Source organism: Ictidomys tridecemlineatus, chromosome 5 (assembly GCF_052094955.1).
Source record: "Ictidomys tridecemlineatus isolate mIctTri1 chromosome 5, mIctTri1.hap1, whole genome shotgun sequence".
NCBI lineage: Eukaryota > Metazoa > Chordata > Mammalia > Rodentia > Sciuridae > Ictidomys > Ictidomys tridecemlineatus.
The window spans coordinates 93,272,025-93,297,073 of NC_135481.1; the positions used below are offsets into that span (position 1 = coordinate 93,272,025).

Below are 25,049 nucleotides of genomic sequence, written 5' to 3' on the forward strand. Positions count from 1 at the left end.
TATATATATATATATATATATATATATATATATATATATATATATATATATATACTTATGTAATTTTATCTTCTTTTCTTGATGGATGTAATTTATTGCTTCAGTGAGGTAAGACATTTTTGGATCTCTATCATCCACATTATTTGCTATTTCTATGTATTATGTCATCTACTGTGGTGGTTTTACATCTCTCTCCATCTGGAACAAGACAGGTCTGTGGAGACAGCTCTGTGCATATCACAGCATCACAAGACCTGGTTTAACCAGTTAGGAGGGTAGCCATTATACTGAGAGATTTTATTAAATTCTTTGCTGAAGCAAAACAAAATAAACCCACATTTTCTAATTCTGCCTTGTCAAGGAAGGATGCAGGATTGTCTAACATGATTTCCATGAGTCTGTGCTGGTCTTTATTATCTCTTCCATTTAAAGTCCAAATAGACCATCATAGTCTCAATAAACTCACCTGAGTGTTTCCTGGGATCAGTGTACTGTTTCTGGCCCCACCTACTTCTCTTTTGTTTTTACTTTGTCTGGTCCTTTGAGAGGCCAGAGCACCCAGGTATGTCTGTCTTTACAAGTATCTTAGGGGATCACTCAAGAACGTTCATGTCCTTTTGTCCCAGACTTTCTTGTGCTCAATCTCATGTCTCTGGTTTTGAATATTCTGCAACAAGCTTGCATTTGAAAATTTACAACTTGTCTTTAGATTTAGAAGTTCGTCACCTGTATTTCCCCCTAAGATACTTTAAAAATATGATTTTCTTTTCATTTTGAAATAACATTTCAAGTTTACTTAAATATTGCGAGTAGAGTTTTACCTCAAGTGTTTTCTTTTTCTTGAAGCAGTCGAGATGTAAACCAAATTGCAGACTTGTTATCCTCTCCCTACCTCAATGCACTATCATCTATTTCATACAAACAAGAGTATTCTCTTACTTGAGCATAACCAAACATAAGGAAACGGCCATCAAAAATCAGGAAACAAGCCAGGTGAAGTAGTGCACACCTGTAATTCCAGCGGTTCCGTAGGCTGAGGCAGAAGGATTACAAGTTCAAAGCCAGACTCAACAAACTAGTGAGGCCGTAAGTAATTCAGCGAGACTCTGTCTCTAAATAACTGTTTTTAAAAAGGACTGGGGATGTGATTCAGTGGTTAAGAGCCCCTGGGTTCAATCCTGGATACAAAAAAAAAAAAAAGAGGAAATGACCATTGATGTGTTACTACTCCTTAGGTCCCATTCAAGTTTTGCTGTTGTGTCTTATATATAGCATAAGATTCCAGTTTAGAATCACATGTTGTTTTTAGTTGCACATCTCCTCATTTTCCTTTAGTCTGGAATCATTGCTTAGTTTTTGTTTGTTTGTTTGTTTGTTTGTTTTTTGCTTTTTCAGTGCTAGTGATGGAGCCCAGGGCCTTGTGCTTGCCCAGTACCTTAACATTGAACTGTAGCCTCCGCCTTTCTTAGTCTTTTCTTGACTTTTGTTTCTTGATACTTTTGAATATTACAGGTCAATTTTTTTTTTTTGGTAAATTATCCTTCAATTTAGGGTTTTATGCTTCTTCACGATTAAGTTCAAGTGGGGCATCTTTGATTGGTATATCAGAGAAATGCCTCCTGTGGGAGACTAGAATATGCCACCCCAAAATACATTTCCTTGGTGTAAGGATCATTTTTGCTGAAAATGTTAAGAAGCAGCAAATTAGGAAAACTATTCTTCTATTTGAATAAAATCGGGACATGAACTTAGAAAGACACAAGGTATTTCTCTGCTCCTCTCTACCAGAGAGGACAAAGATTAACACAGAAAACATCTGATGTGACCTGGAGATGGTACCATAAGAAACTACATTAGTAAGTGTTACTAAATCGTTTTTAGCTGTCATTAATTTGTTTTTCTACAATTTGGCTAGAGATTCAATTTTTTTTCTTTGTCATATCACTTCTTTAAAAATATATTGTTCTTTGTTTAAAATGCTATGTAACCTGGAATTCAAAGCTACCTCTGGGAAATACTTATTCTCTCGGTATTTCCCATATACATATGTAATGTACATGTTAATACATTTATTTTCATTTTTCTCTTTTTAATCTGTCTTTTGTTACAATGGTCTGTTCTGAGTATGAATTTATGAGGGATGAAGAAAAATTATTTTTCTCTTCTATAGCACACTGTCTAAATTTTAGTCTTAATGTTTTTTACATAAATAAAAAATGTGTGAATCAAATGGCTTGGATAGTCAGTAATGATGTGATAGTCAAGCCAAAGTGACTCCATTTTGTTTAGTAACTCCATTTTGTAAAACAATCATGCCAAATAGAAAGGTCATGACTAGGGCAAGTTGTTCTTTTCCTTTTTGCTGTAGAAACCCTTAAGAACATGCAACTACCTAATGGGCATTGTTTCTATAACTAGGGTAACGGGGCTGTGTTTCTGTAATTGGGGTGACTGGGCTAATTGTGATTAATTAAGTTTCCTGCCGCCTGACTGCAATCTCCCACTTCTTGGCCTGCTTGCATTGGCTAAACCCCCAAATGTCCCTTTTGTGGTGTTCAGGCTTAAAAGGGGCACCCTTACAATTGTTCAGGGCTGATCAGGGAACAGACTTTATGTTCCCAGTCAGTCACAACCAGTGTGCTTCAATAAAGGCTTGATTCCATTATATGTGAATGGTCTGGAAGTCGATTTATGAAACCCCGGAACGTTGCTTTAACTATAACAATGAAACATGAAAACAAGGAACCCGAGAAGCAGAAATGGCTGGAGTTCCATTGAACATTGGGTCTTGACACACGATTTCACCTGTCAGAGTTCCATTATTGCCTGATGATGGCAGACATTTCAGTGTTTCGATGGTCACCTTTCTCTTCCCCAGCAACCTTCTAATTATGATTTGGCTTGTTAGGTTGCATCGGTCATGATGACATTTGCATATCAGGAAATGTGACTGTTAAAAATATCCTTTACATGTTAAAATTATCATCCTGGGTTATATTGGGTGATCTATAAATTTGATTAAAGTCACATTCTAAAATCAAAATCATTGGAATCATTTTCTTGCTTCTATCTTCAAGAGGATATGTCTAGACAGATCAATGTTAAGTAGGCCAGGTGTGGTGATGCCTGTAATTACAGCTACTCCGGAGACTGAGGCAGGAGGACCTCAGGTTCAAGCAATCCTGGGCAACTTAGCAAGACCCTGTCTCAAAATAAAAAATGAAAGGGGCTGGGGGTATGGCTCAGCATCAGAACACCCCTGGGTTCAATTCCAAATACTGCAAAAGAGAGAGAGGAGAGAGAGAGAGAGAGAGAGAGAGAGAGAGAGAGAGAGAGAGAGAGAGAGAGAGAGAGAGAGAGAGAAACAACCCTTCTTTCTACTATACATTTTGAGAAGGCAGAGTTTTAGACAAATCAGAACCAAATGTAGTACTTTAAGATGTGTTTGTCTTTTCTGAGGATGCTGAGCTCCTGGGACTCCCTAATCACTTTAAAGAACTGGTAAATAAAATCAGTTAATCAAGCGCTACCTGTAGTATGCTTATCAAAGGTAGGGTCTCAGAGAATGTAGCTCACATAGAGCATCATGAACACAACACAGCCCTAACCAGAAAACAACTTCAGAAACCATACTAAACTATTGTCCCAAAGGAGAAAGACAAAGAAAATCTAGATTGGTCAGAACTACATCTATTGCCATGTTTAATTGTCTGATTCATAATTTATCTTGATTTCTAATCCATACTGTTGCACTTAGAGGTAAGCTTCAAATTTAATTTGAAAAAAGTATGTTACCCACTTGGTTTCTTTTAAAGGTTCTGCCATCGAGTTACATCCCCAGCCCCACCCACTCTGTTTCTACAGCTATATTTGACCTATGTGTGAAGTACATAGTTTGGTACAAGATTCAATTATCACAATCAATAGCAGTGTTTTCAGTTATATGTCAATTGAAAAGTTTATTTTCAATAAATCATATCTAAGAGCCTTGAAGCAATACAAATACATTTGTAAAAATTTATATTTGTCCATTCTCACCAGGCCGTGAATCAGTCATTATGAAACATATTTGTGTTTCTAAAACCTGTTTTCAATTTTTTTTTCTTCCTGCAAGCATTATGGGTTTTATTTCTAGTCTCACAGGGTCTTGTGTGGTTCTGGGAAGAATTTTAGAATCCTGCTCTGCTATGATAGGCCACACTCTAGAAATGAGCTCACTGTTCCTTCAGTAGAGGGAGGACTCCGGAGGTGTAACCTAAGTCAGATCGTCTCCCCAAGCCAGCTCTCAGCCAGCTCTATGGATCTGGGAATTTGCTTCTCTTCTCACTTATGTTAAAAGAATTAGGAACAAAGGAATTTTAAGAGAATTTAGAGATGATCCAAACTAACATCCTCATTTTATAAATTCCTTTATTTCTCTTTCATTTTGCATATGAGGATATTGAGAGTTAATATACATTAGTGAAGAGATTTTTTTTTTCAATTTGAACAATTTGAATTACCAGGAGAGATTTAAAAATAATGATTAACAGATCTACCCCACACTACTACCTCAGAAATCTCTGGTGTTAGAATTTAAAAAAACAAACAAAAAACCAAAACCAAAAACCAAAAAACAGTTTCCAAAGGGTTTTTTTTTTTTAAAAAAAAACTTCAGAGAATTTTAAGTGGCAGAACTGGGGGAAATCCTCACTTTCCCCCTGACCTTTTCTGTTACCTAATCTGTATCTACTTCACCATTTCTCTGCATCTGATAATCTACATCCCTTCAACGGTAGTAACCACTACCTCTTTTATTACCTCTTTATTGGAGAAGTGGGCTTTTCATTTGTTCTTTTTCAGAGCACATTGTGAATATCATGACACCTTCCTCCTCCTTAAAACACAGCTCATTTCTTGCAGTCACTTTTTGATTCTGCACCAGATGGATGATTCTCATATGGTATTAACTCAGCTTCTAGCCAGTTTCTCCCATGACTCCCTAGCCTTCTATAAAAAGGCATTAATTCTTTAAAAATGCATTTACTAGAGATTTACTGTGGACCTAGCATGAAATCAGGAGACATAAATGTGCATAAGACACAGTCTCTGTTCTCAAAAGCACACAGTATATTGGAGGAGACTAAGAAGAAAGAATTCTGATTGCAAGTGGAAAGTGGTATAATAGAGTATGGGTAAGATGTTGCAAAATCAGAGGATTAGGCAGAGATTTATAGTGTGTATTACATACTGCCATTTAGCTGAGGAACAATGGTCTCCTGATCTATTAAAATTAAAATATTGATAACCTAGGTAGAGGACAATTGATCCAAATCATTGTTGAAATTCCATGTTCTCTGAACACATTCAGAAGTAGATGCCAAGGAAGTGACAGGACAAAGTGTGGTGGATGCTGTGGTGTATGGTCTGAGGACCAAGGTACTCATTCCCCAGTGGGGGAACTCTCAAGAGATATCCAGAAGTAGAACAGGTTGGTTTCACCATGAGAAATGCAGCCTTTTGGGTGCACCTTCCACAAGTAGTTCCCCACCCATGGAGTACCAGGCAGGTGGCAAAAGCACTGCACCCATGGAAGTTGAGGTCCCTGGTTTCTGCTTCTGCGGACAAGGCACTATCTGACCTTGATCTTCTCTGGCCCTTAGTTGCCTTGTGTGTAGAGTGAGATGAGTGGAGGAAGTTGCCTCCCATTGCTCAAGTTCAGAGACAGATATCTATATCTTTTATATGTTGAAGTTCAAATTCTTTTGCATGACATTCAAGACACTTCTCCTTTGGCCTCAATTCTCTCTCTCTCTCTCTCTCTCTCTCTCTTTATTTCTCTCTCTCTCTCTCTCTCTCTCTCTCTCTCTCTCTCTCTCTCTGTGTATTTGTGTGTATCTACACTGCCTCATCCCAGTTGCATGGAGAAACTTACTATTTTCCAAGCACACAGTTGTCTACCCAGTGTCTCTGCTTCTCTTTTTAGTCTTCTGTTTGAATTGCTCTTCCCATAAAAATGTATGTATGCATGGAAGTCCTCCTCCAGGTGATATCCTTGCTCTCAAGTCTTCCTGATTTCCCCCAACCCCACCCCTTTCCACATATTGCTTCCTAATAACTCTGCCCTCACCTCTATTGTACCTCTTACCACAGTCTGGTTTGTGTTATAATTTTATGGGTTGCTGCTGTTGCCCAGAATTCTCAGCACTTAGTCTTATACAGAATCCTGGATTTAATTAGGTCTGGAGAGAAAGGCAAGGTGGTCCAGGCTCCCAGGTCCCTCAGCTGTCCTACCTTCTCTTGACAGCTGTTTTCATTCACATAGGAGTCCTGGTCAATATTTATACCTGAGTGATAAGCTGTCAGGGAGCGAGGGTAAGTGAGCTGCCCCATTGGTAAGGGATGAAAGGTACCAGTGCCTGTATTGGAGAGAGACGGGAGGGGACAAACAGGGATGGTTCTCCTAAAATGGAAGAAATCAAGAGACTGCTGAACTACCAGGCTGTAAGATATCTAGGTCTAGGTCCTTCTATAATCAGGAACCAGAGACAACCAAGTCTCTATCTTTCCTTGGAGCCCATGGCATTATTTGCTTTCCACTTAAGAAGACCTTGGGCAGGTACAGAGGGAAAGGACACACCGAGAATGAGTCTTGTTCTTGGAACTGAGGAAAACTGATAGTGTCAGAAGCCTGGTGTGGCGGTGCCAGGGTGGGTGCCGTCCCCTCTGTGTGTTCTGGAGCTCGGTTGTTTACTTCACCTGCTGGGCTCACAGGCTGGTCAGGGCCACCCTTGGGGAAAGTAGAGCCTGTGCCTGACTGATCTCAACTGGGGACTGTGTTGTCAAGCCTTTTCCTTTTCCTTCTTGCTGTGGGAAGTCTTACAGGAATAATCAAGAGGAATGATAACCTGCACAGCCTTGTACTTCTTGCTCTTTGTAGTTGGTCACCTTCAGGAAACCAGGGGACTCCACCTCCTTGTTTCTCCCCTGCCTGCAACTGGGTGTCCCCCCTCACCCCTTCCTGTCACACTCAGACTCATCCACAGTCTCCTTAGAGAGATTTCAGGGAGACAGGAAACACTTCCCTCTCTTCCATTAAAAAATAGTCCCTCCTCCCTGGAAGAGATAACCAGAAATGAAACATTTTGTTCTACATTTGGAAATAAGTCTTATAATAGATATTCAATTTGACTGGGTTCTAGGTGGTTCTGGATTCTGGAGGAGAAGAAGAGGAAGAGGAGTATGAGGAGGAGGAGGAAGAAGAAGAAGAGGGAGAAGAGGAGGAAGAAGAGAGAGCGTGGGCTGGAAAGAGTGTGAGCTTGGGCACAGATGTGTGGAAGGGATGAGGAGAGGAAGAAACTCAGGAAGGAGAGACTTAAAGCACAGCTCTGCTGAAGTGGCTTCTTTGCTCTGCACATGTCTCCAAAGGCCCTCAGACTCAGAAGTACCTTTTCACACCTGACTGAAAACCAGGGAGGAAAGAGGAAGAGCCACTTTCCAGACTCACCTCCCACTCCTGTAGCCTATTGCCCACATCTGCTCCTGGTTGCTGATCAGCATGAGCCTGGGGGTAGCCCAAGTGCAGAAGAGCCAGGAAAGAGGATGCTGCAGGCCATGGCTGAGCTTTCTGCAGAGGAGGAAGAGTCAGAGGTGGAGGAAGAAGTACTGTTCATCATCCATCATCACTTGCATTTGACAGATACTCAAAGACAGGCAGGGAGGTGGAAGAGCTCTATAGTATACAAAAAGGGAAGGTTCTAGATGTTCTCTGACTGGAGACTGTTAGCATAGGGAAGCTGTAGGCAGGCTAATGAGAAGCCGTGTATCCTATGTGATTGATTACAGGCTCAAATTTGGCCTTTCTCTTTGTTGGTAGTTGGGATATAGTTCAGTTGATCGAGAGCTTGTCTCACATGCACAAGGCCCTGGGTTCAATCCCCAGCACCACAAAAAACAAAACAAAACAAAAAAACCCTACCTGAGTACCTTTACATTGCATAAAGTCCCACACCTAGTGAACCACTGGCAGTTTGAACCAAGCACTTTTAACACGAATGGCTGAACCACTTTTCAATTCCTCTTTCACTTGTTAGTCCTTTCAGGTATGTCTCAAAGTTACCTTACATTCTGCCTTGAAAACCATATATCTGGGCCCAAAGGGATGATTACAGCAGTGCCACAAACAGTATTTTTTAATCGAAGAGACAACTATGTTTAAGTAACTAAATCTTCTAAGTATTCCTTATTGCTTCTGTGAAATTATATGCTAAATATAGCAATGTATACATATCAACATTAATCATTACTAGCATATGGAGGGTATCAAGTAAAACATTAAAGATATTTTTCTTTCTATATAAATGTGAAAAAAGATTAAAATAATAACATCCTTATAACTACCATAAAAAGCAAATTTAATTTGGAATTTTTTAAAGTTTCTTAATATAGAGGTTTTATTTTATGTATATATTTTAAATTTGTTCTAATTAGTTATATATGACAGTAGAGTGCATTTTGACACATCATACATAAATGGAGTACAACTTCTCACTCTTCTAGTTGAACACAATGTAGAATCACACCAGTCTTGTAATCATATATGCACATAGGGTAATAATGTCCAATTTCTTTCTGTTATCCTTCCTACCTCCATATCCCCTCCCCTCCCTTCATTCTCTTCTGTCTGGCCTAAAGTATATCTATTCTTCCCTAGAGCTCACCCTCTTATAGTGAATTAGCATCCGCATATCAGAGAAAAGATTTACTTACCATGATTTGTTTTTCTTAGCATGATATTCTTCAGCTCCATCCATTTACCTGAAAATACCATGATTTCACTCTTTTTTAAGGCTGAGTAATATTCCACTGTGTATATATACCACATTTTCTTTATTTATTCATCTGTTGAAGGGCATCTAGGTTGATTCCATAGTTTGGCTATTGTAAAATGAGCTGCAATTAACATCGATGTGGCTGTGTCACTGTATGCTGATTTTAAGTCCTTTGGGTATAAACCAAGGAGTGGGATAGCTAGGTCAAATGGTGGTTCCATTTCAAGTTTTCTGAGGAATTTCTATACTGCTTTCCACAACGGTTGCAACAATTTGCATTCTTACCTGCAATATATGAGTGTCCCCCACATCCTTGCCAATCTTTATTATTGTTTGTATTTTTGATAATTGCCATTCTGACTGGACTGAGATAAAATCTTGGAGTAGTTTTGATTTACATTTCTCTAATTGCTAGAGATGTTGAACATTTTTTCATGTATTTATTGATCAACTGAATGTTTTCTTTAGTGAAATGTCTGTTCATTTTCTTAGCCCATTTATTGATTATTTTCTTGGTGTTAAGTTTTTTGAGTTCTTTATATATCCTAGAGATTAATGCTTTATCAGAGGTGCATGTGGTAACATTTTCTCTCATTCTATTGACTCTCTTCACATTATTGATTGTTTCCTTTGCTGAGAAGAAGCTTTTTAGTTTGAATATCTCATTATTGATTCTTGATTTTATTTCTTGTGGTTTAGCTGTGTTGTTAAGGAAGTCAGTTCCTAAGCCAAAAACGGTAAAGATTTGGGCCTACTTTTTATTCTATTAGCCTTGGGTTCTCTATTATAGTGCCTAAGTCTTTGGTCCATTTTAAGTTGAGTTTTGTTCAGGGTGAGAGATAGAGATTTGATTTCATATTGCTATCTATGGATTTCCAATTTTCCCAGTACCATTTGTTGAAGAGGCTATCTTTTGATGTCTTTGTCTAGTATAAAGTAATTGTATTTATGTGAGTTTGTCTCTGTGTATTCTATTCTGTACCATTGGTCTATGTGTCTGTTTTGGTGCCAATACCATGCCATCTTTGTTATTATAGCTTTGGAGACTCTTAGCAATGGAGAAATGAAAAAGGCAACCAGCTTGAGTTTGCATAACAGACTTTACTAAACAACCATCTACCATACATTTCCTAGTCACCTTCCCACACCCCATCCTCACCAGCTCAAAGCCCTTTATTCTGTGTCTTCTCACTTCCACCCAGTTTTCTTTGTTAACGAGTATATAATCTCCCAGGTTAACTGCTTCTTTGGGTTTTCATTTCTTAAGAGGCTTTTCATGATTGTATAAAAATATCAATAAATAAAATTTGTATGCTATTCTCCAGTTAAATCTGTCTTTTGTTAGTATAACTTACAGGGTACCAGTCCTAGAATATGGGAGGGTGGAGGAAGAAGATATTTTCTTCTCCCTGTAATAAACTTAAGTTTCAATCTTGAAGTCCAATCCATCAACAAATAATATTAGGTCAGGGTTCTCATCAGAGTCACTAAAATCTGATTAAGATACAGGATGTTCCCTAACTAAGGTAAAACAATCATGAGGTTCCCCTTTTTCTGGTAGGGGCAGGAGAGTGGCAGATTCAGGCCATGGAAACTGTAAATAGTAATGTGAGAAGGAGAAATTAACAGGCTTTTCTTTTTCTCTTTTTCTTTTTCCAGGGCTGGGGATTGAACCCTCGGACACATGCTATACCCCAGCCTCTTAACAACAAGTTTTCTGAAACCTCCTTCACATCCTTAAAAAAAAAAAAAACCATAAAATGCCAGACCCCTTTTGATGCCATTTTTGGGACACTTATTCTGAGCAACTAGAATTCTTGTTTTCTTCCTGGTGGCCATCCTCATTTAGGCTCAAATAAACTTTTTGTTCTCACAACTTGCCTTTTAGGTTGATAGCGGTTTTTGATGGTTCCTCATAAAATTGAATTAAAACTTTGAGGGCTTGTTAGATTATCATGCAGAGATAGATTAAATGTTTTTTTTTTTTTTGTAGTTTAGGGATACCTAGGAAGGAGGCTGTTAAAGGAGTTACAGGGGGCCTATTCATATCTGTGGTTCTGAGATCTTGCTGGGCGAACTCCCTAAAATTATTTTGGCAATGGGAAGGTGCCTAAAGAATGGCCACTTTAGTGCAACTCTGCCCAGTGTCTTAGTGCAATTAAAATCAGTTAAGGCCTGAATACACGGAACATAAATTCCCTGAATGATGAAGTGCTTAAATTGTTGTTCAGGAACCAGCTTTTTAAGAATGGACATATGCAGCAGAAACCAGCTCATCTGATCAATGACCTTTGGATGTCACAAGCTCAAAATCCTCCCTAGAACACAATTAACGCCCCTAGAAAGAAACACATGGAAGAAATATGTGATTGTGAAGAGGCACAATGATTGCACAGTAAAGTTTTTTCTTTTTGCAAAAAACAGTGCTAGAGTATTGGCTTCTACATGCACCAGGCTCATCGTTGCTCCGTATCAGGGTCCATCTGACTAATCATACCATATGGCACCCTTTGGCAAGACCTATGCCTTGTTTATCTCTGAGCCCACTGTTTAAGGAATGAATGAACAAATTCTAATTTGACTCAGTTCTCACCTACAGGATCAGTGGTCCTTGTGGTTACAGACTGCCAACTACCATCAGTGCCCCAGAGCAGGGTGGAGAGTGGTGGGAAGTTGCCAGAACTGGGTGAGCTTACATAGAGGATTTCTCTCTGTTTAGGAACTCTCCCCCTTTCTTCCTTGGATATAGAATCTGTGTAGCTGAGAGCTGACTCTGTCTCCCTTTCCTATTCAGGAGAGATACTGTTGGGAGATGGGGAATTCTGTCCAAATAGCTTCAGGACTCTGGAGAGAGAGGGCTTCCCTCTTCCACGATCACCTTATGTGCCCTTTGTTATCTCCAACTGCTGGGGATCGAACCTAGGGCCTCATACATGCTAGGCAAATGCTCTACCACTGAGATATACCCTTAGCCCTGTATTAACAGATTATTAACAAAAGGGCTATTTGATAAAATGTCAGGCAAGGAAGTCACAAGAACTTTGTTGAGGTGTGCAAGGTTTGAGTTCCAGCACTATAGTGACTATCTGTCGCTCCCTATTTAGGAACTAAGCAGACAAATAAAGTTCACATAGTAGAAAAGAGTTCTATGGTGAAGATTCACTCCACAGTAATCCTGGAAAGGGGTTGGTCTGGGTGGTTCCTTAGCCTCTTTCCTCACAATGTCCTTGTTTTTATCTGAATAGAGCCCAAGATGCTCCTCCCACTTTTCTTGGAAGCCAAACCCTTTTGCAATCTATATAAGGTTGACCACGCAGGGTTTGAGTGATTGCAGAAACTGGCCTTCCACTCTGTCAGGGAGCCCAACTTGGAGATCAGGTAGGTGCCCTAAGAGGTGGTCTCAGGAGATGCTTCTGCTTGAGGGTCAGAGAGATGGGAGCCAAGATGGGTGATGCTTGTGCTGACACTAGAAATCAAAAAACTTGAGCCAGGCAAATATTAGCTGGGGCAGAGGGACCAGGTGGAGCTTGGGGAGGGCCTGCGGGAGCAGGCAGGTGCAAAGAACACATGGGGCTGGAAAAGAAGGGACCCCCAAGTTGCGGGAGATAAGCATCTCTCTTTGGAATACAATGGAATCCCTTCATGAGGCCAGTGTCAGGCACAGGACTGAGTTTCCCTTGTGTTATAAGACAACAAGGCTCTGTCAGTCATGGTCCTGGATGTCATGTGATAATGCAGGAATATAAATTGACTCACAGTTTGTTCAAAAATGATTTTCTGAATCAAAAATGATTTTCTGAAGAGCTACTTGAGCTCTGGGTACAAATGTTATTTTATTTTTCAAATGTATTTTAGATGAAAGAAACTCTGGAATTCAAACAGTACTGGCAAAATTTGGGGTGGTATCATAGATCACCGCCTAGAGGGGAGGATGGCCCCTCTCTAGTGAGTGGGAGTAAAACACACTTGGAAAGGGTGTGTGTGTGTGTGTGTGTGTGTGTGTGTGTGTGTGTGTGTGTGAGAGAGAGAGAGAGAGAGAGAGAGAGAGAGAGAGAGAGAGAGAGAGAGAGAGAGACTGACTTACTGTGTGGAAAATCTCTCAAGAAAAGGGATGTCTTACTGTCTGACCTGAAAGGGAGACTGGGCACCAAGGGAGCAGCAGGGGGTAGCTGGAGGTCCCTGTCTGAGGTCATCATCTTCTTTCTCCTTTCCCCAGTTAGGATCTCTCAGGCAGTGAGGCCACCATGGCTCTGGTGAAGTCCCTCATCCTGTTCCCACTGTTAGTCTTGGTGCTGCTGGTGCTGGAGTGGATCCCTCCCACCCTGGGCAAGGAATCCGCGGCCAAGAAGTTCCAGCGGCAGCACATGGACTCCACCGGTTCCTTCAGCCCCAGCCCCACCTACTGCAATGAAATGATGAGGCGCCGGAACATGACCAAGGGCCACTGCAAGCCTGTGAACACCTTTGTGCATGAGTCCCTGGAAGATGTTCAAGCTGTCTGCACCCAGGAAAATGTCACATGCAAGAACGGGCAGACCAACTGCTTCCAGAGCAGATCCAACATGCACATCACAGACTGCCGCCTGACCCGGGGCTCCAAGTACCCCAACTGTTCATACAAGACCAGCCAGAAAGAAAGGCGAATCATCGTGGCCTGTGAGGGAAACCCGTCTGTGCCTGTCCACTTCGATGCTTCTGTAGAGGGGTCCGCTTAAGTCCAGAGCAGGGGGATGCCATCCTTCCCATGACCTATCCTTGGGACGCTTGCCTCTCCCTTTTTCCTTCCTTGCTCTAAAAGAAATAACTCCAATTAGGGCTTCCATCCAACACACAGATGAGTCTTATTCCTGCACAACTTTGGGGGTGAGGAGTGGTTTGTGGCCCCATGTTAATTCCTTACCATTTCTTCCAATAAAACATAGTTGCAAATCACCTGATTTCTGAAGTGTCTTATCCAGGTACGGTTTCTGTGGTTACTTTTCAGCTAGAGCTAAGAACTAAATCTGACTAGTCATTGATGAGAAGCAAATGAAGAAATTAAATACCTTCCCTTCTGACTCTTGGATTTCACTGGCCAGAGAAAATTCCTTTCCTTGTAGATTCCTTGATGCCAAGTGCAAAACTGCTAAGTGTTTTAAGTAAAAAGGAGCTACAGGCTGGGACACTCTCCTGCTGGGTGAACAGACAGAGGGTCAAGCTCAAACACAGTAATTCTATGGCACAGAAGGAAGGACAGTGTGATGGCAGGAAGACTCTGCTTAGCCTCAGGGTGTAGAGGAGGAGTTTATGAAATTATCATCTCAAAAGTTTTCATTAGTCTTTTTGTTGAGAGAGCTATTACTGAGACAGAAAAATGGCTCTGTCTCTTACCTGAAAAGTCAGAACCTTAAACGGTAGAAGTGGAAGGAACTTTGGAAGTCATGGAGTTGAAGAATAACAAGTATTTCAGCCTGTGAACCAACCCTAATGGAGGTACCTGCCTAGAATGCTGTAGAAAAACATTCTAAACAGGACTGTAGTTGAACCAGTCTCTACTGGAGGCACCAGAGAAGTTATCATGGATGTACTGCACACTGACTATCCCTGACATAATGTGACCTTCACCTTTTAAGGGATTTGTTCATGACCCACTAGTAGTGGCCCAGCTGGGATTGGAACCCAGGTTCCTGGCCTCCCTGGCATTATTCTTTCTGCTGCTGGAGTCTAACTCAGGAGGAAACAGACATTAACTTTGCTAAATGCTATGGAGTGGTGGCTCTTCTACATATTTCCAGTATTCTTGGCCCTCAAAGTTCTTAACAATGGTCTCTTAGAGCCATTGAAAGGACTAGAGTAAGCTTCTGTCTTCTCTTAATCATTACATTTAATTCTCTATTTAATGTTGCATCTGGTTTTAGACAGGGTCGTAGAACTAAAGGCCCTACTTGCCACTTCTGGGACCAGTTGTGTCATTGCCATTATATGCTATACTTGTAGATGTTGGAAATGATTGTGATTTTTCTTGTATAGAGTGAACTCTTAGCCCCGAGGTCTCCGAAGGAGGAAGAAGACCTGCAGGTATAAAGGGGCAGTGGTAGTGAGGTAGTGGAGAATCTCAATATTATGAATGAGAATTGGGGAGGAAAGAGGAAATTTCAAGTTTCTAAATATGTTTCCTTTAATCAACTTTTTTCTTAAGCTCATCTTGCTCTTGTTTCCAGCTCCAGTTTTCCTTCCCTTTAGTCCTAAGAGAATATTTCTGTGGAGCTTTTAAGAACACTTGGGTTTTTGCTGGATACATACCTCCACCTTCACTAACTGGCTTCCAGGCTCCCCATACCTTCCCGGCTAGAGGAAAGCTGGGGTTCCCATCTGGGGAATTAAATGATAGGTGAAGATGGTGGTCCAGGTGCAGAGTGTGCAGCCAGGAAACCCCATGAGGAGGGAAAATTCCTGAACAGGAGGACACAGGGAGGAGAGGCTGCACCTTATCATGCAGAGGGCCAGGCACAGCCACAGAGAGAAGCAGCTTAGTTGTCCAGGAAAAAATCAGGCATCACTGTTGAGTGGGAGACAATTGTCCCTCTGTGAATAGAAGAGCACCAGCTCTTTCCAGGAGATTCACCAATGTAGACTGATTTTAAAGTGGAGGAACTAACATGTTAAGATGGTATATGCTTGAAAGCAGAAGAGCCATGTCCAGGGAGTCTTCTGAGGACAGTGTGGACTGTTTCTCCAAACCAAATGAACATTTGTAATTCTATATTTTCAGTGGACAGGAGCTATTTGAATATGCCCCCCAAAATACATATGTTGAAAACTGAATTCCCAGTACAACAGTGTTGAAAGAGGTAAATAGGTCATGAGGGTTCTGCTCTGATGAAATGGATTAAAGTCATATCATGGAGTGCATTCATTATATAAAGGAGTTCAACCCTCTCTTGCTCTCTGGTCCTGTTTTGCTCTCTACCTTCTGCCGTGGGGTGATATGGCAAGAAGGCCCTCACCAGCTGGGGCCCTTCAGTCTCAGACTTCCCATCTCCAGAACTGTGAGCCAAATAAATTTCTGTTCATTTTAAGTTCCTCAGTCTCAGGTGTTGTGTTATAGCAGCACGAATTAGACCAAGACAAGAGGTAAACACATCTCCTCCTTACTCCTGGCAACTTTAAGAATATTGACAAAATTATAGAATTTTCTGCCTCTTCTGATTGGCTGATCATCCCTCTTAAGACTCCTGCTTATTTCTATGGTAAATTCTTCCTTTAATTCCAGCAGTCAGTAGCTCCCCAGATCCACACTCCCCCACATCAAAACAGATCCATCCTCTATACGTGATGAGTCCTTCACTCAGAAGAGTAAATGATCATTGCCTCTGGTGCTTTCTTTCCACATGCCACCTCCATCAGTATCTGCACCCTGAGATTTCTCCCTGTGAAAGGAGAGGCTGCTCCCAGTCCCCACATTTGCTTCTTTAGGCTGATTCAGATCTCATGGAGCAAGTGGGAATGTTTAGGGGGCTCTGAATTGAAGTATCCATGGTGGAAAGGTGACTTCAGTATTGCTTTTGGGAATTGATCATGAAGATGACAAAGCTCTTGTCACATACATAATGCATGACTCATGATGGGGGTCCTAAATAGAAAGTAAATAATGAAGGTGTGCCTCCCTAAGACTGAGACTAACCAGGGGCACACTTCCATTGTGCCTCTGCAAATCATTCAATATGTTTTGGTATATTTGGGATTTCTTTGTGGCTTTCAGGAAGTGTAGGGTCTTTCCCCTTCGGGTTTAGCTTCCTTCCCATTCCCTTGTTATAAACAAAACACACTTTATTTTTTAGAGCAGTATTAGATTCCCATGCTGATTAGGCCATGATTGCCTTCATAATCAACAGTAAATGAGTAGTTAATTTGAATGGATAGAGTTTGTTATACTAGTAAGCATAGGGGTTATATTTTAAAGCTCATAGCACCCATATGCTATTATTCTCTAGTTTCTCCTTGCTGTAAGTTTGGGAAGGGCCTCTACCCAGGGTCTGTTTCCTTTTCTTTCCACCTTCCGAGTCTGCATGTTGTGGATAATTGGGCCAGGATCCCTGGCTTAATTCTACCTCCACTATCAGCTCCCTGTGCTCCTGAGCCAAGGCCATGCAGCTCCCTAGTCTAAAGCTCCTCATCCAGGGGTTGAGGCTTGATAATCTCAAAGTCCCTTTATACTTATGATTAGTGGCATGTAGTTATATATGATCACTCATTTCTAATAAAGTCGCCTCATTGAGATCTGCTTTAGTTCCGAGTGCTCTTCTCACCACAAAGCCACTTTAGAGGACTGATCATTGTAGCAGATTTCAAATACCCTGTCAGAGCAGATTTTCCTCAGTCCACTTTAGACAGCCTCTGAGTCAGTTATGGCAACTAACCTCCGTAGGGCCCATTGTCCTTCCTGGTCCCCCAGAACCCATAGGGAGTTTGGTTTGGCTCAGAGCTCTCAGGGAGAGGCTGATGTGGAGGTGAGATCAGCGCAGCAATGAGAAAGTGCAGGTGTGGGGTCAGGAATTCCCTGGGCTTTATTGAGGACATGTCTAAAGAAGGTGCAGGACTGGGCCTTGCTTCAGATCAGCATGGCAGCCTTTCATCTTCACCTCCCTTTCCTCTCCCACAGACACCACCAAATGACTATTTAAGGGTAGACCTGGGGTTGTATAATATAGGGACACAATCTGCATGGGAACGTGTGTGTGCACACTACTGGATATGCCTGAGATCGTGTCTGTAGACTTGTGGAATCAAGGAACATCCTTCTGGGAATGGCCTTTTGTGATCTGACTAAAACATCTTCATCTTAAAGAAAGGTAAAGCAACAGCTAGGTATGGTGGTGCATATCTGTGACGCCAGGGACTTGGGACGCCGAGGCAGGAGAATCACAAGTTTGAGGACAGCCTCAGAAACTCAATGAGAAACTTTCTCAAAATAAAATATAAATTAAAAAATATAAAAGGCTGAGAATGTAGCTTAGTGGTAAAGTATCCTTGGGTTCCATGCCCAGTACCAAAAACAAAAACAAAAACAAAACAAAACAAAAAAAAACCCACAAAAAACAAAAGTAAAATCAAGAATGGAAGAAAGAAAACCAAAACCAGGTCTGTTGATTCTGAGAATGTGTGCTTTTATGCCTTTTCCAAGTTCTCTTTCTCCAAGTTCTCTCCTTCCTTTTTTTCATTTTAAAAAATTATCTTAGAATAAAACTGAGTGTTTAGTATACAATGTGATTTTTAACCACTTCCACAATCAGAAACAGAACAATCCCCTCACCTCAAAAATCTCCTTTGCTGTCTCTTTGTAGTCATTCCCTCCTTCTGCTTCTGTTGCCTAGTAACCACTGATGTGTTTTCCTTCACTGTATTTTTTTTTCTTTTTGAAATGTCAGGCAGATAGAATTGCACAGTATAAACCTTTTCATAATTCCTTCGAAATCCATCCAAGAGGTTGAAATGTATGAATAGTTTGTTTTTCTTTATATTCCAGGATGCTGCACAACTTGATTATCCATTTACCAATTAAAGGACATTTCACCTCTTTCCACTCTGTGTGATTATGGAGAGAATGGCTGTAAACATTTCTCCTCTTTTCCTTCCCCTTTTCCATCTTCCTTTTTTGGTACTGGGAATTGAATGCAGGGGTGCTTTATCTTTAAGCTACACCTCAAGTCTTTTTTATTTTTTGAGATAGGGTCTTGCTAAATTGCTGAGGCTACCCCCAAACTTGTGATCCTCTTGCCTCAACCTCCCAAATCGCTGGGATTACAGGCACCAACAAGGTAGTCTTTTCAACAAATGGTGTTGGAGCAAATGAACACCCCTCCCTACCAGACTTCCAGCCCTTGAATCTTCCTTCTCCTGCCCACTCTTCCCCCAGAGGCAGCTCTCTCTCTCTGGAGAGACCTATGAGAACGAGGCCAGGACCACCTCCAATGTGGTCTTAGCTTCCTCCGAACCAAGCACCTTGATGCAGCTGAGGAAGAACAGTTTGAATCTACTCTTGAGGCAGAAGATGAAACAACTGTTGAGTCAGAGTGGTGTGAGGACAGGGACCCAGGCAAATCCTTACGGGAGACAGGAGATAGGAGAGAGCTGTGTTATATAAAGAAAATCATTAACCTTTGTATATTGACACTGTTCATTGTTTATTTTTACCCTTATGCAATGTCATCAAGACACAGACATACACTGCACTCCATTTCCCTTTGAAGTTGTAAAATCATAGCATTAAATATCTGTATATCAATTTTTGGTGACCCATCAGAGATGCAACAGAGAACAGTTGGAAACCACTACAAAATGAACTTGGAGCCAGGTGTGGTGGTGCCTGCCTCCAACCCTAGCAACTCAGGAGGTTGAGGCAGGAAGGCATAGGTTTCCTCACAATGGAAACTTAGCAAGAACTTGTCTCAATAAAAATAAAAAGGGCTAGGATGTAGCTCAGTGGTAAAATACCCCTGGGTCCAATCCATAGTACTTTCACTTCATTGCTTAGAAGCTATTTAATATTTATAAAATGAAGATAATAACACTCATAAAAATTTGTGTATAAATTAAATAAAACAGGTCATATAACCACTTTGAATAGAGTCAGCAAAGAGTAGACATTTTTTGATTGCAACACTCAAATATTTCTTGAAAAGCTACTAGTGCCAAGCATTATGGTAGGAACTAAAGCTCTAACCATGCAGTTAATATACGTTTTATGACACTCAGATACGATACAGTGAGAATAGCTTGTCTTTGCTTCAGTGACTGAGGCTGTGGCTAGATGAGTCAAAGTCTGGGAGCCTGAAATACTCGAAGGTTCTTTCATCCACATGCTAAGTGGCTGATGCTGGCTGAGACTGGTGCAGGGCCTGTTGACTAGAATATCTATGCAAGACCTTGCCAGAGGGCATAGGTTTCCTCACAATGGGAGGATTGGTCCAAGAGTATCTGTCCCAAGATTGAGAGGGAGAGAGCTGCAGCCCTATCACCTTCTACCACCTAGCCATAGAAGTCTGGCAGTGTCACTTTCAATGCATTCTGTTCATTAAAGTGAGTTTCTAAAGCTAAACCACAATCAGAGGAAGGAAGCATAGACCTATCTTTTGATAGAATGGCAACATCACACCATAAAAATAAGAGAATGGGGCTGGGGATATAGCTCAGTTGGTAGAGTGCATGCCTTGCATGCACAAGGCCCTGGGTTCGATCCCCACACCACACACACACACAAAAAAAAAAAAAAAAAAAAAGAGAGAGAGAGAGAATGGAATATGTTGGTGTGGACATGGAAAGTACAATGTTCTATGCTTAGTGTGAAGAAAATATCGCAGTGTTTGGTGAAACTGAAAATGTGTATGGCTTGGAAATTCCACCTCTAGATATATACCTTAGTGAAAAATTTCCACATGTGCATATAGAAAAGTGTGCAAAAGTTTTCACTGCCACTTTGGTTGTTTCAGTTGAGTGAAATTTGGAAATTCTCCAATTAATAAATAAATGATGGTAAAGAAACAAAAAACATTTTAATATTGATGAATCTTAAAAAAACGAGTGAAAAAAGCAAGTTAAGGAATGATGTCTACCATATGATACTATTTGTACAAATGTATTTGTGGGCTGGGAATTTAACCCTGGGCCTAACATATCCAAGGCAAGTGATGTACCACTGAACTACATCCCCAGTACAAAAATTTACTTTTAAAGTGCACACTGAAACACTTTACTTTGTTTATGAAAGTGTTGAACATGAAGTAAAATTATAAAAACAGGACTGGATGCACTCCTAACGTGTGATTTCGTATAAGAAAATGAAGAGCAAATTTACTCATTTTTTCAAAATGAAAATTTTAATATTATTTAGAATGCTATCTATGGCTTTGTATTTCTCAATATTCATTTTTGAAATATAATCACCTTTTAAAAAATATAATGAGCCCAGGAGACGGGGAAAGGTAAAAGACTTCATAAAACCCATTGAGAAGTGTCAAGAGCTCTAGAACATTCCTGTTCCTCTGAGCTGCTGCCTCTTACCTATGAGGTTCTTGAGCCCTGCTGCCTTCCCATACCTGCAGTTTCTTGGCAACACTTCCAATATGGACAAACAGGACTTTGTGTTTATTAGCACTATCTAGATAGGATGGTATCTTTTTTTTCTAATAATTTTTAGTTATAGGTGGACACAATATCATTATTTTTATGTGGTGCTGAGGATCAAACCCAGTGCCTCATGCGTGCTAGGCATGAGCTCTACCTCTGAGCCTCAACCCCAGCCCTAGGATGGCATCTTTTAAAAGAATTTTACAGATTAAGAAGATGACTTAAAGAAACACCAATCACAATATCAAGAAAATAGAATTAGTTTTAGATTTTAAAATTCAGACAAAACTAATTGAAATATTCGTCTAACAAGGGAAGGAAAAATGGAAGAGTATCAACTCTCTTTTACTGCCCCACAATGTCTAATTCAATATAAAGCCTCCTCTATTCTTTGAGATACAACGTTATCTGATCTGATGTTCAAACTCTGTTTCTACAGCTTGTGTAGGGAAATGTATTGAATTGCGTGCTTAGTCCTTACTCTTTTTCTCTGGGAATTGTGACTTCTATAACCATGGCTAACCCTCCAGGAAACCAGGCCTCTCCCCAGGAAAATATGAAAGAGTTGAGTGCCTCATGTGCTGGGGCGGGGGGAGGAGAAAACCTGAAGGGGAGAAGCAGCATGGGAGCCCACCAGGGTTTTAGGGCAAGCACTGCCAGCCCAGGCTGACTGTAATGGGTACAAAAAAAATAACTTGTTTTTTACACTTGCCTAGGCATTTCTCTGGTGTTCAATCTTCACATTTGGGGAAATGAAACTCAGCCCTTATTGATTCTCATTACCAGGCGCATCAACTGTGGCCATTGCAGGGAAACAGCAAATGTTGAGAAAGATATTCCAAGTAGCAAGGGTTTCTGAAGAGTGAACCAGGATAAGAGCCCACTTGCCAAGTTGAAAGGGCAATTCTCTCTAGCCCTCTCTTCTGCAGGGTCCACAAGAAAACTTCCTGGAAGTTATTTTGTGCAATGGGACTCTGTCTGAGTGGTCATTATGATTTGATTTAGGTGGCCAATCAGAACTTTTTTACATATATATGTAAAATATAATTAGCAAGTGAAATGGAGAAGGATGACCGTCTATTTCCATGTGAAATAGAAAAGAGGAAATGGTATGCTGTAAAAAAAAAAAAACTGAGAAAATGTACAAAAAGGAACATTAATGAGAGACAGCTGAAGGTCAAATATTTTCCAGTCTTCATACCTCTGCTTTCCAGAAGTCTTTGTTCAAAATTTTAGGCCTGCTAGATCTCTTCTAGCCACCTGCCTTAGCCACAGCCGGAGTGCAAGATCCACAGAACAGCCTAGTAGACCAAGAGTCTGTAAACCTTTTCTGTAAGTGGCCAGAAAGTCAATATTTTACTTTTGTAAGACAAATAGGGCCTTTTACTCCCTCACCCCTCCTTCTCGTCCTTATAAAAATATGAAAACCATTCTGCTCCAGACGGTGCAAAATAGGTTAGTGGCTAGATGTCCGTACACTGTTGTTTGCCTATGCTGGGTCTAAAGTGGTTCCCAATTCTGGCTGCTTATTACAATTACAAGGGAATTTTAAAAAAGAAAAAGAAAGAAAGAAAGAAAGAAAGAAAGAAAGAAAGAAAGAAAGAAAGAAAGAAAGAAAGAAAGAAAGGAAGGAAGGAAGAAAGAAGGAAGGAAGGAAGGAAGAGAGGGAGGGAGGGAGGGAGGGAGGGAAAATCTAGTAGTGACCAGGTCCCATCCCCAGAAATTCATTGAATTGTCCATTAAATGTTCATCCAATTGATTTAATAGGATTCATGTATTGCTATTTGTTTTTGTCAGCTTTTTCATTACTGTGACCAAAGTACCCAATGAGAACAACTTAAAGGAGGAAAAGTTTATTTGGGGCTCACAGCATCAGAGGTCGCAGTCCATAGGTGGCCAATTCCATTGCTCTGGGACCAAGATAAGGCAGCACATCACAGGGAAAGAGCTCAGCAGAGGAAAGCTTATGGTGAATCAGGAGAGAGAGAGAGAGAGAGAGAGAGAGAGAGAGAGAGAGAGAGAGAGAGAGAGAGAGAGAGAGAGAGAGAGACACGTGAAGAATATCCCTCCCAGGTTATACCCTGAGTGACTAACCTCCTCTAGCCACACCCCACCTGCCTACAGTTTCCACCCTGTCAGTCCATTCAAACTAGAATGGACTGATTAGGTTACAGTTCTTACTATCTAATTGCTTTGCCTCTAAACATTGCTTCATTAATACAGGAGCTTTGGGGGAACATCTCATATTCAGTCCATAATGTTATTTTTCTAAAATCTCCCGGGTGAATATAAAGCGAAGCCAGAGTTAAGAAGGGCTGGAACATTTGCTGAAATCATTTTTGGGCTTTGCCTACTTTGAGATCATCTCAAAGGACTGGTGATTTCAGTGAATCTAAGGACACAGCTAAATGAACTTCTGTGTAGCCAATCATCTTTACTCTTCTACAATATATAAATCTATGTAGGAAATAAGCAAATCTAAAGAGTTCCATCTTAGTTATTTCACATTTTAGAACTAACACCTTCTAAGAGTTTGGGCATAATAGATTGTTCAAAAGTTAGTTTTGTTTTTGCCCCCTCCTTGATAAGAGACCCAAAGTGACAACGGTTGTTGGTGGGGATGGGAGGCTGGGAAAGATTAGATATTGTTGGCTGTAAATCTCCAAAAGATGGTACTTGTGTTTTATTTCTTTTAAATATTTATTTTTTAGTTGTAGTTGGACACAATACGTTCATTCTATTTATTTATTTTTATGTGGTGCTGAGGATCGAACCCAGGGCCTTGCATGTGCTAGGCGAGCACTCTACCACTGAGCCACAACCCCAGCCCCTTGTGTTTTATTTTTAATCTATTATTGGAACATATTTGCAGTATTTTTATTGTCACAGAAAAAAAATCCAATGTAGACCTCAAAATTTATTTCACTAATTTTAACTAACATTTCATGTTCCCTAACATTTCTAAAAGCCCCAAAACTTGAGCAGCACATATGTATCCAAGCCATGAAGTGTTTTTAATGTATAAACAATAGTGTGAGCACTGGATGTTGTGGCACATGCCTATAATCCAGCAGCATGGGAGGCTGAGGCAGGAGGATCACAGGTTCAAAGCCAGCCTTAACTTAGTCAGGTTATAAGCAATTGAGTGAGACCCTGTCTCAAAATAAAATGTAAAAAGGGCTGGGAATGTGACTCAATGGTAAAGCTCTGCTGGGTTCAATTTCCAGTACAAAAAAAAAAAAAAAAAAAACAAATAATAGTGTGAGCAATTAGGTGTTTGATACTGGGAAGTTCAATTTTTTAGTAGATTTATTTTCTTCAAGAATCTCTAGAAAGTTCCAGGTAATGCTGATATGGGACATAAATCCATTCTGATTACTGCTCAGACCAACACATATTATCTGAATATCTTTTCTTATAAATGATTCTTCTTTTCCTATACTGGTTAACATGAGCACAGAACCTTCCCTCTACTCCCTCATAGACTTTACTGGGAGACTATAAAATATATATAGTCAGGACAGTTTAAAGCTGAATACTACTAAAATCCACTGTGTTAGAGGACTTGGGTCCCTCTGTGGGTTTCCCTACTGGGTACCCAGCTTCTTTGGTTCTGTGTTTCCCTGGCCTGATAATCTCTTCACAATGTGTGTGTGTGGGGGTCCTTGTACATCCATCATCCAAGAAATCCAGGTTCCTGAAATCTGAAACATCTTACTCCATACTTTGTTCCCAAACCACAATTTTACATACGGCCTAAAGGAAAGTGAGCTCACTTAACACATCTATTAAAGTAACTGTGTGGTTGGAAAGAATCATTCTGTACCAAAAGTAATTCTTACACTTTTAACTACTTCTGTAGGTGATTTTTCCAATCTCCATGGTCTTGGCTGCTACTAAAACACTGATCACTCTACAACGCATTTCTAACATACTTGGCTCCCTAGTCCTAGTACCTTACTTTGGAGGTTGTTGAGGAACTGAAGGTCCCTTTGTGTATGTGACCTAAGACCTTAATTCTTAATCTGAACAAATTTCTAATACCAATCCTTCAGTTTCCAAATTCAGATTCAATTCTCAAACCCAATGTTTCCGTGATATTTTGGTATTTAGGTAAGCTTAGAAAGGTTTTTA

The 25,049-nt window shown here is 40.5% G+C and overlaps 1 protein-coding gene across 2 annotated transcripts; it reads left to right on the plus strand.

Moving 5' to 3' along the window:
- Positions 1–12,079: 12,079 nt before the first annotated feature.
- LOC101958269 (ribonuclease pancreatic) lies at positions 12,080–13,742 on the plus strand. Of its 2 annotated transcripts, none has more exons than XM_005341462.5 (2): positions 12,080–12,188; positions 13,027–13,742. In XM_005341462.5, the coding sequence occupies exon 2, from the start codon at positions 13,055–13,057 to the stop codon at positions 13,523–13,525; it is 471 nt and encodes a 156-aa protein (XP_005341519.2). In that variant the 5' UTR covers positions 12,080–12,188; positions 13,027–13,054; the 3' UTR covers positions 13,526–13,742. The 2 variants fall into 2 exon arrangements, with proteins under 2 accessions (XP_005341519.2, XP_005341520.2); XM_005341463.4 differs by having other exon boundaries at positions 12,092–12,188; positions 13,031–13,742.
- The last annotated feature ends 11,307 nt before the right edge of the window (positions 13,743–25,049 follow it).

What these genes read in the sequence shown, in the direction of transcription:
- LOC101958269 (XM_005341462.5), top strand. Translation starts at nt 13,055, where the DNA reads ATGGCTCTGGTGAAGTCCCTCATCCTGTTCCCACTGTTAGTCTTGGTG.